Source organism: Cebidichthys violaceus, unplaced genomic scaffold, assembly GCF_023349555.1.
Source record: "Cebidichthys violaceus isolate CVI_PGR_0920_01 unplaced genomic scaffold, fCebVio1.0.p SCAF_14, whole genome shotgun sequence".
Classification (NCBI taxonomy): Eukaryota; Metazoa; Chordata; class Actinopteri; order Perciformes; family Stichaeidae; genus Cebidichthys; species Cebidichthys violaceus.
In genome coordinates, this window is record NW_027176307.1 from 16,202,822 (window position 1) to 16,217,272 (window position 14,451).

The 14,451-nt window shown below is 43.5% G+C and overlaps 1 protein-coding gene across 1 annotated transcript in view; it reads right to left on the reverse strand.

Annotated features, from left to right (window-relative positions):
* Positions 1-3,400: 3,400 nt before the first annotated feature.
* LOC137871430 (kinesin-like protein KIF26A) overlaps positions 3,401-14,451 on the reverse strand; it is a 32,393-nt gene continuing 21,342 nt past the window's right edge. Inside the window, exons 12-18 of the mRNA XM_068709240.1 lie at positions 13,320-13,482; positions 11,502-12,001; positions 8,839-11,405; positions 7,113-7,303; positions 6,723-6,743; positions 5,697-5,847; positions 3,401-5,326 (exon numbers count right to left, since the gene is read on the reverse strand). Coding sequence (XP_068565341.1) covers positions 5,139-5,326; positions 5,697-5,847; positions 6,723-6,743; positions 7,113-7,303; positions 8,839-11,405; positions 11,502-12,001; positions 13,320-13,482 — 3,781 coding nt within the window. The 3' untranslated portion in view covers positions 3,401-5,138. The remainder of the gene's footprint in view (positions 5,327-5,696; positions 5,848-6,722; positions 6,744-7,112; positions 7,304-8,838; positions 11,406-11,501; positions 12,002-13,319; positions 13,483-14,451) is intronic.

The following is a 14,451-nucleotide window of genomic DNA, read 5'->3' on the forward strand; positions in this document are numbered from 1 at the left end:
TCGCTGCGTCCCCTCGCTGCAGAACCCGGAGGACACAAAGGAGGCGTTCAGTGACCTCCTCCTCCTCCTCCTCCTCCTCCTCCTCTGTCACTGAGGAACAAAGCTCTGTGCAGAACCCGCTGAAGGTTCCTGCAGAACAACACACACTGTTCCCTTACGATCCCATCGAAGTAAAAGTACACAAGCATTATCAGTAAAAGTACAATATTCACTCTGAGAAGTAGAAAATAGCAGAAGATGAAAATACTAAAGAAAAGTACCTCAGATAGTACTTGAGTTTAGTACTTCAGTAAATGTAATGGGCTGCATTGACTTTAAGTACATGTTGTACTTTTACTTCATGTTGAACGAAGGACTTTGACTAAAATAAGATCTTCAGTTCATGAAGTGAAATAATGATTGATTATAAAGTTTATATGTTCAGATGAGACGTCTCACAGAAATACGGGACATAAATATAATATAATATAAATAATAAGTATAAATACATTCAGAACTACTGATGTACTTTTAGACAAAGAGGTCTGGAAGATAAGTTTCATCACTCTTTTGTTTTCTGTCTCTTTGTAGTTTATTTGTGTCTCTTTGTAGTATTTTTGTGTCTCTAGTTATTTTCTGTCTCTTTGCAGTCTTTATGTATCTCTTTGAAGTTTATTTGTGTATCTTTGTAGTATTTTGGTGTCTCTCTAGTTATTTTCTGTCTCTTTGTAGTCTTTCTGTCTCTTTGTAGTCTTTATATGTCTCTTTGTAGTCTCTTTGTGTTTCTTTGTAGTTTATTTGTCTTTGTAGTCTTTTTGTGTCTCTTTGTAGCCTCTTTGTGTCTCTTTGTAGTCTTTATATGTCTCTTTGTAGTTTTTTGTCTTTGTAGTCTTTTTGTGTCTCTCTAGTTATTTTCTGTCTCTTTGTAGTCTTTATGTATCCCTTTAAAGTTTATTTGTGTCTCTTTATAGTCTTTCTGTGTCTCTTTGTAGTATTTCTGTGTCTCTCTAGTTATTTTCTGTCTCTTTGTAGTCTTTATGTATCTCTTTGAAGTTTATTTGTGTCTTTGTAGTCTTTCTGTCTCTTTGAAGTTTATTTGTGTCTCTTTGTAGTCTTTCTGTCTCTTTGAAGTTTATTTGTGTCTCTTTGTAGTCTGTCTGTGTCTCTTTGTAGTATTTTTGTGTCTCTCTAGTTATTTTCTGTCTCTTTGTAGTCTTTCTGTCTCTCTTTGTAGTCTTTATGTGTCTTTGAAGTTTATTTGTGTCTCTTTGTAGTATGTTTGTGTCTCTCTAGTTATTTTCTGTCTCTTTGTAGTCTTTCTGTCTCTTTGTAGTCTTTCTGTCTCTCTTTGTAGTCTTTATGTGTCTTTGAAGTTTATTTGTATCTCTTTGTAGTCTTTCTGTCTCTTTGAAGTTTATTTGTGTCTCTTTGTAGTCTGTCTGTGTCTCTTTGTAGTATTTTTGTGTCTCTCTAGTTATTTTCTGTCTCTTTGTAGTCTTTCTGTCTCTTTGTAGTCTTTATGTGTCAGTGATAATCTGTGTAACAACCAGGATGTATAAAGAGAAGAACAAACACATTAAAGGTTACTTTAACTGTCCGACGATGAACTGATGCTGATTTGTTCATATTTCACTGTTTGTTGAGCAGTTTTAAGCTTAGATATAGAATCTTACATGTTTGTGGTCAAAGCAAAATATAAGAAGAAGAAGAGAAGAAGAGAAGTGTAGAAGAAGAGAAGTGTAGAAGAAGAAGAGAAGTGTAGAAGAAGAGAAGTGTAGAAGAAGAGAAGTGTAGAGGAAGAGAAGTGTAGAAGAAGAGCACCGACAGAACAGCATAACCCGACCCGTGGGCTCTCTCTCGCCCCCTTCAGTGAGTCAGAGGTACTGTTTGTCTCTCTGTGCTTCTTCACTGAGGTTTAATGTCAGATCAACACTAAACATGTTCTACACAGACGTGAAATACATTATTCTATGTAAAGAAAGGAGATCTAATAAAAGAGTCTACAGATATTACAGTGGTGACAAACAATGAGACAGAAAAAGACTCAACAGTTAGTGAGGATTCACAGTGTGAGGAGACGTCACTTCTCACCTCACTGTCTCCTCTGTTTGAACAGGACATGACATCATTCAGAGGTTCTGATTATACAAATGACTGAAATGATTGGAATCATACAGAAATTACACTTATAGCACAGATCAGTAGAGAAATATTCATATTTAATTTATTTTAGCATTAATTGTTTTTTACTTTTCAGGTGAGGCTCTGCCTCACCTGAAAAGTAAAAAAAGGTTAATAACAGATTATTTAACAGGTTAATAATGGGTTAATAACAGATTATTTAACAGGTTAATAACGGGTTAATAACAGATTATTTAACAGGTTAATAACGGGTTAATAACAGATTATTTAACAGGTTAATAACGGGTTAATAACAGATTATTTAACAGGTTAATAACGGGTTAATAACAGATTATTTAACAGGTTAATAACGGGTTAATAACAGAAGGATTTGCAGCTACTTTGCATGCAGGAATCGTCTTTATGAAGTTCCCATCCTGACTGCAGGAAGGAAGCAAAGGCTGAGACGTCTTCATTGTCTTCATCGTCTGATCTCAGACAGCAGAGTGAAGAGTGAGAGGAAACAGGAAGTCTGCAGGGAAACACGAGAGATCAAAGCACCACAGAAGATGTGTCTCCTGCAGAGAGACAGACGAACAACCGAGCAGCAGTTTGAGAGTTTGTCTTAAAAGACAAGATGAGGTGAAGAATATTAATATGATTAATAATAAAGACACAATGAGACGTCCTGAGAGGACGTGAGACGAGATGAGACGTCCTGAGAGTGTTGAAACCGAACCGAAGAAGTCAAACCTGAGGGTTCAGATCTTCAGGTCTGTTTATGAAGCAGCAGCTCTGCTATAACAATAACAATAACAATAGATGCATGACAGCCTTCAGGGAGGAGACCTGCACCGCCTCACTTCCTGTTTGATCAAAACTTTATTTAAAGTGGTGACAGAACAGTTCAGCCAGAGTTCAGATCCACCAAACCAGCAAGTCCTGAAGACTTTCACTGAAGCTCAGTGTTTTTCTCCTGCGTCTAATTAGTCACTTCTCTTTAAGATGGAGACGTTGATACACACGTTGTGTGTGTATATATATATATATATATATATATATATATATATATACACACACAAACACACACACACATATATATATATATGTGTGTGTGTGTGTGTGTGTATATACACACACAAACACACACACACACATATATATATATATATATATATATATATATATATATATATATATATATATATATATATAAATATAAAAGGTTTGAGTAGATTCAAGTGTTCAACATCATCTCTTCTTATTGAGTTTATTAAAATAGTGTAAACAGGAAGTGTATAGTTTCATACAGTATGTCCATGTTGTCTCCCTGGATGAAGACATTATTAATAAAAACACTGTGTGTAACTGATCTTTAACATGTTGGACTTTTCTCTTTACAAACAATTAGAAAACTGTACAGTAACAAAAGAAATCAACAATCATTAAAGGTCTCATCACTTTAAAACATAAACAGATGTCTTTCTCTTCTTTAACGAACAAAGACTTGAATATGAAACTCAAAGAAGAAGAAAACCTTCCATTCAGAGACTTTAAAAAGAACCTGAGAATGTTTGAATGTGGACAAACGAGACAAAAGAGAGACAGAGAGAGACAGAGAGAGAGACACGCAAAGAGAGAGAGAGACATAGAGAGACACAGAGAGAGACAAAGATAGACAAAGAGAGAGACAAAGAGAGACAGAGAGAGAGACAAAGAGAGACACAAAGAGAGACAGAGAGAGAGACAAAGAGAGACACAAAGAGAGACAGAGAGAGAGACAAAGAGAGACACAGAGAGAGACAAAGAGAGACAGAGAGACAAAAACATAGAGAGACATCGAGAGAGAGACAGAGAGAGAGAGACACAAAGAGAGACAGAGAGAGAGACAAAGAGAGACAGAGACAAAAACATAGAGAGACATCGAGAGAGAGAGACAAAGAGACATAGAGAGACATAGAGACAGCTCTCAGAAGGTAAAGGAGTAACTCTGGTCAAACAGGAAATTGACCTCGTTGTCTTTTTGTCCCTCTGTTCTTTTTCATGGTTTCTGAATTGAAGACGTTCTGATCATTTCATTGTGAAACTCGGAGTGAATCAAAATAATCCAAAAGACGAACGGTTTGCAATAAAAGAACTGAATTATGAATCTTCTCCTTTTCTTTTGTTATTTATCATATAAACTGTCACGTCATCTTTTTGCATAAGGATATATTAGAAGTTTGTTTTCAACATCAGCACCATAAAAAACGTAAAACTTAATAAATAAGGAAAATAAAGCTTCACGTATTAAACGAGATACTAAATATAAAAGGCACTTCCAGAGCAGTTTGTTCCTCCGCTGTGATTGGACGACAACAAAAGACCACGAGTCCATCAGAAAGACGTCCACCAGTCGTCCCCAACGCGTTCGTCTCCACAAACCAGTTCTTCTTCTGGGTTTCCAGAAGGTTTCACTTCGTCTGAAAGAAGCTGTTGGGTTGTTCAGTCAGCTGATCCTATGATGTCAGAGTGTCTCTGTGACATCATCTGGGACAACGAATCATGTCTTTAGTCGTCAGGCTGCAGAGGCTGTCTCCTCCTCTTTAATGGGAAGTAACTGACGATCAGCTGCCGTGTCAGTGAACCAGCATCACTGAGACAACGTTGTTCGTGGACTTACAGACTCCATAATGGACCTGGTTCTACAGTCTCATCTAAGACTGGTCGCTGCCCCTCTCCGTCTGACTAACTGGTCCCAACGGAAACCAGCCGAGTCATTATGAGACGGTCAGTGTAAAGAGTCCACACATGGAGGACAGCTGGACAGTCAGAGACCGCTGTTCATGTCCCGTGTGTAACTAAAAGGAAGACATTTTGTCGTTAGCCACGAGTCATTAATGTTGTTAGGCAAGTGAGTCATAAGTGTCGTTAGTCTTGTGAGCCGTTAGTGTTCTTAGTCACGTGAGTCGTTAGTGTCGTTAGTCACGCGAGTGGTTCTAATGGAGGTCTATGGGGAAATTTCGTTGCAGAAGACACAGGAGACAGAACCAGGTCCCTCACACCTCCACCTCCTGCTGTCCTCCCTGCATGGCGGCAGCGGCCGTCGTCACCGCCATGTCGAAGCAGGTCTCCATCATGACGCGGGACTTGCAGAGGTTGACGCAGTACTCCAGCTCTGCCGTGGACTGAGCCAGAGCCTCCAGGTACTCCTGGGACTCCCGGTCCAGATCCTGGTCTACGTCGACTGGAGGGGGACAGACAGGAAGAGATGGATTAGTGTTAAAAACATTTAATAAAAGGGATCGTGGCAGGGCATTCTGGGATACACTGACATTTTTTTATAAGGAACTACAGGATACAGGACTACATGACCACAGGATACAGGACTACAGGATACAGGACTACAGGACTACAGGACTACAGGATACAGGACTACAGGATACAGGACCACAGGATACAGGACCATAGGGCCAAAGAACCATAGGAATTCAGGATCACAGGACCACGGGACTACAGGACCACAGGGCCACAGAACTACAGGATACAAGACTACAGGACTTCAGGTCTACAGGACTTCAGGTCAACACGATACAGGTCTACAGGACTGTACTCACACTCTCCGCTCCACTTGCTGGGGTCCAGCATCAGTCGGGTCTTGGTCTCCTCCAGCTCCTCCTTCAGCCTCTCGTGTTTGCTCTTCAGCTCTCTGATCTGCTGCTGCCTCTTCTCCAGCATCCTCAGCCGGGTGTTGAAGTAGACCAGACCCTGAGGACCCCCCAACACACCAAACACAAGCTGCTGAGGTCCCCCTTTAGACTCTGAAGACCGTCCGCTGGTCTGTAGAGGATCTCAGGAGGAACGGGGGCCTGCTGACCCGCTTCACTCCGAGTTTGATTAGCAGCAAATACAAATTAGCAGGTCAAATTTGCATGAGCGCTAATCTGCTAACTGGAGGAGGATTAAGGACTGAAGAGGACCAGGTGACACCGAGGTGGATCAGTGTTGCCTCTACTTACAGGTGTAGGAGGAGGAACCAGGTAACGCTGACACCTTTCTGTTCATGCTGCAGGTATTATTTTTATCCATGAGAACATTTAGTTGTTTGCATTTAGATTGATAAAACTTTATTATGAAGACGTTTCACAATAAAGCTCATTATTAAATTAAATTAAAAACACATTCACCAGAAGTCAGAGCTTTTTTATGTTTACAGTAATATAAATGACTGTTAATGACAGCGTTATGGTTTCCGCCCCCTAACCTCTCAGCCAATCAGGTGCTCTGCACCCCTACAGATAGCAAGCTCGGCACCTGCTACCTCCGATACAAAAAGTACATTATTGAATAAAAAGAAACTCCTATAAAACTATCAAATACATTTGTGTAATAATGAGTTTGTTCACATATTATTGCTTCATTTATATATTTTATAGTATTTATTCATGTGGCTTTTTATTTTATTATTACTCGTTTATTCATTTAGAACTGAACATTTTGTTCCAAATAAAGATGTTTGGTCCTCAGATAAATATAAATACTTGTAAAGGGATTATTTCTACGTTTGATCTTCTGATTTATTGAAAGATATTCTTCATATTTTCAGAGAAATCACTAAGATTTGTTTTAAAAGAAGAACTCACCTTTTCAACGTTGTGGAACGGCTGCAGACAAAAGACAAAGACAATAAATCAACACACTGAAGGTTAACAAGGCGTTAACAGATTTACATACTTCCTTTCATTCTACATTTACAACAAATACAACACAATAAAAAATGTTCTGAAAGATTTTCTCTGCAAACATTAACAAAACTCTCAAAAGTGAGTTTTTGTTGACGAAGCAGAAGTTTCGCTGTTAGTTCTGATGACTAGACCAGCAGACAGCAGACATTATTTACTGTTGGTTCTGATGACTGGACCAGCAGAGAGCAGACATTATTTACTGTTGGTTCTGATGACTGGACCAGCACAGAGGAGACATTATTTACTATTCTCCTGAAGACAGAGCGGAGCAGATGGAGACCTCCTCACCTCTGACCCCGTCACCAGCTCCCTCCTCCTCTGCAGGCGCTCCACGTCGTCGATCTCGTACACCTTTATTTCAAAGGGCTCCTTCAGGGTACCGCCCAGGGGGGGCAGGTCCACCCACTGACGCCCCACCTTCCTGCCCAGAGAGGAGGCGTCCGGGAGAGCAGCTGGGATCAGACGGCGCCGCAGGAAACCTGGAGGAAGTCACAACAGATGAAGTCGTGTTATATGTAGTTTTTGATATCTTAATGACAGCCCACACAGCTCATTATTTATAATTAGCCTCATCTTCTCCGTCAGTTCATAACGAGCAAAACCTTCAACAAACATTTGTGCTGCTGATAACGTTTAAAAATCCTGCACTCAACCTCCATCTTATCTTAATGACTTTAAACACATGGCTGTCAGAGAACGGCTGTACAGATTAATTTTATCATCATCATCATCATGACTGCGAAGAGGAAAACCAGAAGCAACAGCGTGCACCACAAACAAAAAGCCATTACTGATTATTAAAAACATTCTGTGTGAGGAGGGAGTGTGTGGGTGATAATTGGAGTTGGTTATGTACACGGGGAATCTCAGCGGCTTCATGAATTATTCATGAGGTGGATCACATCTGACCTGCTGCATGAATCACAATCAGCTGCTGGAAGGTGACATCGTCCCACATAATGTGTAGATGTGTAGATGTGACGATAACTGACGGACAGAGAGATGCATGCGGTGAAACATCAGAGAGATGTAATACCTGAAGGCTTCAATGTGCTCAGCATTCATGAAAATATGATGTTGAACAGCCGCTTTCATCCAGTCAGCACACAGCATGTTAATGTAAATCATATATACATGTTAATGTGTATATGATATACATGCTGTAGCTTCCAGAAGAGCTTCATGGCTCTTACACATTCTGAATCAACACATTGAGAAACTTTAATACATAAAACATCATGTTATCTGGGGACAGCAGGTGAAAACTGGCCTCTCTGGATAACTCTGGCTCACTTACAGTGTGACTGTTGGTTGGTGTGCATTGTCCCTGCAAAATAAACAAACAAATAAATAAATACATTTTGACATTCTCTACATTAACTGTTTGTTGTTTTAAAGCCCACAGAAATACAGTCTTTAATCTATCTAAAGAAAAACAAACTGTATAAAAGACGCTACTGTGCTCTAGCAACAAATACATATACTATACTATATATATCTATATCTATAGATATAGATATATATATATATATATATACACATTACTATGTGTACTACAACATAACTAGATGTATTTAACAACCACTAAGTGTCCACATTGCTGTGAAAGTTTCAGATTTGTGGATATTTTTAGATAAATCCTGATGAAGCTTTAACCATCATGCTAAAAAAATGTGCACATTAACTTGTAAAATATTAAAATATATTGTGCTGATTGTGGTGAAAAGTCCAGATCACATCCGTGTAAAACCAACCAGAGGATAAAAGGCCGTAGATTTTGATCCGAATGTTGTCACTTTTACAAGGTGTGAGGCTGCAAGTGTGCATTAAAGGAAGCAGAGCTTTAGACTGCTGAGTCATGGTATCTGGTCACGTTTGTGTCCTAAATCAACACCTTCTCATTCAGAATTTGTAGCAAAACGTACACAAATGATGCGCCTTAATTTGTAGACATTCTGAGCTCTGAAGCAATAACAGGACAGGAGGGAAGTGAACGAGTGCAAAGCGGACTCACCATTTCCTCTCTTTTTGGGCGATTTAGAAACTCTGCTCCTATTGGAGGACGACGACGCTCCGGTCTCGCTCACGGAGTCGTCGTGCGCCGAAGACGTGCTGCCGGTGGTCTCGCTGTCCCGGATCACGCTCTCGTAGCCACTGCTGCCCCCGCTGTGGCAGAACAGGGCGGTGCGGCCCATGGCGGGCGGCAGCTCTCCGCTGAGGATGCTGCTGTTGTCACTGCCGTGCCCGCTGCCGTGCCCGCTGCTGTGGCGCTGCGGCCTCCGAGGCGCCGTGATCTTGCTGTAAGGCGACGGTAGCAGCGTGTTGCTCGGCAACCCGATGGTGCAACCGGTCGTCCCATCGCTTCCCGTTTCTGCCCTGGATCCCCTGTTGAGCTGCTTCCTTTGGCTACCGGTGGCTAACTCGCTAACTCGGCTGTTAGCCGCCCTGCTGATGGCCTGCTTGGTGCCCATGACGGTGCCTCTTCCTGTCTTGGCTGCTGCTCCCGACCGAGCCGGGGACTTCCCAGTTGGAGGGAGGCCGGTGTTGCGTCCGGCTAAGTGATCGAGAGGTTTAGGTGAGGAGGGTGGGGTCTTGGGACTGCCGGTGGACAAAGTACGAACCTTTGAACCACCAGACGTTGCTGCTCGAGAGCTGCTGTTGTTGCCTTTGACCGGCCCCAGTTTGCTTGGAGTTGCAAAGACGCCAGGAGAAACTTGGGAGGAAGAACCAGATGTGGAGGTGGAGGCCGGAACCCCGAGTCTTGGAACCGATCTGTTGGATCTGCTGTTGCTCCCTAAAGTAGCAGCATTGCTCTCCCTGGACAGCTCAAGCTTGGACCCAGCTAAAGTTTGACTCTCTTGAGACATCAGACTCCCGTAGTACCTGGAAGACTCCGCTTTGCTTCCTCGTGTCTTCAGGCTGGAAGATGTCCTGGCGAAACTGTGTTCGGTTTTTAAATTAGCTGTTCTGTGGCTGAATGAATCTGCTCGCAGCCTGATGTTGAATTCCTCTTCTGAGGTTGATGTTTTAGGGAATAAAAACTTTCCAATCTCGCTGCTTGTTTTTAAGGCACTTGGAGACAGTGCAGACTTTAGGTCTTGGCTCAGTTGTCTAACAGGTGAAGCAGGAGGGGAGATGTTTCCAGATCCAGACCTAGAGATCACACTGCTTTTCTGCCCATTCAACCTTTTCCCCAAGGAGGAGAACCTCAGGGTACCCGTCACCGAAGCGCCCTTGTGACCCCATTTTGATTCTGAACTCTGGGGAACGGAAACGGTTCCTAGAGTCGTCGCACCTCGGGTGAGTCGTGGCAGCTTGATGAGAGTATCTCCCCTCCTGCTGCTGGACTTCTCACAACCATCCACAACCCCCTGAGCGGAAGACGACATCGTCGTCTTTGGTAGCCGAGGTACGCTGTTGCTGTTCCCACCGGGCCTCTTAGAGGAAACACTACTCGTGCCACTTCTTGGTGGCTTACCTGCAGAGAGAAACGCAACCTCTCTGGGATCGAACTGACTGCTTCCCTGAAGCAAAACGACATCATCGTGTCTCTCTTCCTGTCTGCTGCAGACCACAGCTGCAGATGAGGTAGGCTTGTTTTTCCTGGGAAGACTGGAATGGGCGACGGGACATGGAATCTGGGCTGATGCAGAAATGTTCAGAGTACTGGCTCTCACCGCGAGAGAGGCTTTGCTGGAGTCAGGGGCTGGAGGACACTTGGTAAAAGAAGGTTTGTTTGGAGTAGCAGGGTCACAGTCCAGCTCTGAGAAACCAACGCCACTGTCATTCAGGGAGCTCTTCATGCCGTGCTGCAAAAACGTCTGTTTATGCAATATACTTGGCGAGGTTAGCATGGATGCATTCTCCGATGCAATGACTTTGTCCCTCAAGTAAAGCCTGCTTGTTGAATGAGTGCCTTCAGCCGAATCAGCACTCACTTCACTCCGTGAGCCGACAGCCGACCGTTTGTCGCCATTTTGAGGAAACAACCCTTCCCGGCAGTCGGTGCCAACGTCGGCCCCGGGTCCCACAGCTCCTTGTTGACTCGTGTAAGCATCGTACTCGTCGTTAATACTGCTAATGATGCTGACAGGCCGAGAGCCGGAGGACAACCCCCGCGTAGAGCGGTCGCCGTTGAAGCCGAGAAGGTTGGAGGGGCGGCCGTTGTCTGGGACGAGGCCGAGAGGAAGCTCCTCCACGACTGTGAACACAAGCTCGTCCTCCCCGTTCAACTCCACGGGCTGCTGCAATGTGACAGTAGTCCTCAGAAAATCCCTGTCAAGGTGTCCTCCGAACAGAGCTGCCCGAAGACTTTGGGCCCGTTCCATGTTAGGAGACCCCAGGGGGTGGCCTTGCCTCAGTGCTTGTTGACTCATTCCCACAGGGGGCGTCCTACCTACAACATGAGGCTGAGATGCTGCCCTGGATGTCCTGGGTAAGGGCGGAGAGGCTGACGGCTTGGGAACACCTCCTCTGAGGTAGACCTTCTCTCTCACCACAGGCTCCAAGTCCTGGGAAAAACTCCCACTAGGTTTCACCACACATGGATGAAAGGGGTTAGTGAGTTTCTCCCCATCTGCACTCGTCCGTTTGGAAGAGTCCATGAGGCCACCGGCTGAAGGGAATGTGGATTGTCCCTGATCGGGTTTATTTGTGCATGATGTGCTTTCTGAGAACCCGGGGGAGGGAATCTTATCCGATCTGGGTGAAGATGTTGCCTCGGTGGGTTTAGTGGCTCCGGTCTGAGTTCTGAGCGCAGCTGCTTGTGCTGCTTTACCCTCCGTGCCGAACGCGTCCGGACCCTCGCTGCCGTCGATGCAGTCGAGTCTCTCCTGAAGCTCTGCGAACGTGTTGCACTTTAAGTGATTGCCATCGGACCTGGGTGCGTCATTGACCCACTTTTTGGTCAGCGAGGGGATGATGGGAACGAAGGAAGGCGGTCCCTCGTTGTCGCTGAGTTCTCGGTCCGAGACGGCCACCCCTCCGGGTCCGATGTAGATGACGGTGTCGCAGGAGTGTTCGCTGCTGGAGGAGTAGTCCGGGTCGCCGGACAGCAGCAGCAGGGGCGTGTCGGGGTCGAGGGCCACGATCTTTGGGTGGAACGGTCGAGGATGAGGAGGTCGATGGGACGGGCCTTCCTCGCAGGAACTGTCCCCTCCGGATGAGCTGGAGGAATTCTGCTGGATAGAAAAAGGAAATCACACAGGATTAACATACTAGAGAGGCCTGAACTACTTGAAGGCAAATCCATTCCCGGAGCGGACGTTGTCGATACACTGTGAGGTTAGAAGTTCAAACTGTGGGCTGAATAAACAAATGCATGTCAATGAGATATATAAGCTTGTAACCATATGGCTTGTTTCAATCCATAAAACACAAACACAGCCAGTAATGAGAGCGAGGGCCTCTTTCATCTCACTGCCGTCCCCATGGGAACAGTGATATTGATTATCTGTCATATCAGAGAAGAAATAACTCTGAATTATGACCGTGTGACTCTCCGACCCCGTCACAGATTTACATTATAGATTGGAACGTTTCTCTCAACACCAGCATCGTGGAAATAAAACTCATTCAGAGACTGACCATAAATAAAAATAAATAAAAATATTCCCTTTAAATTCGATTTTTATGTTATAAATGTGCTTTTCAAAACTGTAAAATGTCACCAACGGTTCCAGTTTCTTTTAAATGTCACATTTCCCTGTGATTTTAACATATCTGGTATCCATGGAAACATCAGTATGGTAGCGAGGAAATCAGGGAGTCACATCACTCCGAACATCTCGTATGAAATATTACATTTTTCAAGACAAGAAAAAGGTCATCACACCACATCTCTTGCCAACATTTTGTATCCATGTGACAAAGAACTCAACTATTGTTTAGTTCACAGTGAAATGTTTTACGCCTCATTAAAATTAATTACAGAAAACATCAGACTTGTGAACAGTCAGAGTAAATTATAAATTACCTTTTTGACTCTTTGTTTTACATAATATTGTTGTAGTTACACCCAACAGTTAGTGCACAATGTCATTATCTCAATCTGTATTTTTAGATTATTTTATATGTGGATTTGTGTTTGCAAACTTGCTTCTCTTAAATTTCCCTTTGAGGGGGCAAATTAAGTATTTTGGATTAAATAGAAGAAGGAAAGCCTCATATGGGAATTCTAAGAAACAGTATTTATTATTCTGGAGCTGTTGCCCCCGCGACCCGATCCCGGATAAGCGGACGAAGATGAATGAATGAATGAAAGTATTTATTATTCAGAATTTAAATTTCTGATATGTATCTTGTTGTTTTGTTTTACAGTTTCATTTTTGGCACCATGAAAAATAACATTTTCATCTTCTAAATGTCCATGAATGAAAAATAATAATTTTAAAAATCCCCACAGACATAAAGTGTCCTGATCAGCAAACCAACACTCATCTCTTTTAACCCTGCACTTAGCACTGAGAAAGGAAACCCGAATGAAAGGCGAAGAACCTTGGACTTCTTCTTCCTCATGCGGTGGATGCGGGAGGCCAGCTGCACGGTGGTCAGCGTCTCCATGTAGTTGGCCGGGGAGTCGGAGATGTGGGCGATCATGGTGGTTCGACAGTTGATGTTTCCGAGGGATTCGCTGAGCAGCATGGTGAGCTTACTGTCCCTGAATAATACATCAAGAAACCGATCGTTAGCCAAAAGAAAAGAGGGGGAAAGAGAGCAAAGACGGGCCTGAGAACCCCCCCACAGGATCCCAGAAACCATTCATTACCCCCACGCAACAGTTGGGCACCGACAAGCAAAAAAGGGAATAGGAATGATCTCTCATTTCACATTAATGAAGCCCACTTTGAACTTCACGCCACATGTGAGCTGTAGTCAGAAATGGAGGGAAATGTAGATGAAATCCTGCCTTTGAAAAGAAGAGCTACAAGGATCATATAAGGAATCTACATACTGCAATCCAAGCTTCTTTTAACCACAACAACAAAGCTGTGAATCGGTGGAAATTCAATGTGAATCAGTGAATGTTTGAATCAGCTCCCTTTATGTGAAGATATATAAAGAATAACTAAGCCTCCAAACGTCTTCTTTCAGCTGAAAAACTATTTATCTTTTATTATTTAGTCGTGTTGGTGATGGAATCATTCATTATCTAATGAAGGCTAACCTGGCTAGAGAAAACTGCCTTTGGGTTTGACGTCATTCCCATCTGCAACTTCTGATTTCTGAGGTAAATGGAACACAGAAAAATTTCGTCCGGTTGTGTCTTTTAGGTCCGGTACCTGTAGGGAACGGGACCGGTTGTGTCTTTTAGCTCTGGTACCTGTAGGGAACGGGACCGGTTGTGTCTTTTAGCTCTGGTACCTGTAGGGAATGTGACCGGTTGGGTCTTTTAGCTCCGGTACCTGTAGGGAACGGGACCGGTTGTGTCTTTTAGCTCTGGTACCTGTAGGGGACGTGACCGGTTGTGTCTTTTAGCTCTGGTACCTGTAGAGGACGTGACCGGTTGGGTCTTTTAGCTATGGTGCCTGTAGGGAACGGGACCGGTTGTGTCTTTTAGCCCTGGTACCTGTAGGGGACGTGACCGGTTGGGTCTTTTAGCTCTGGTACCTGTAGGGGACGTGACCGG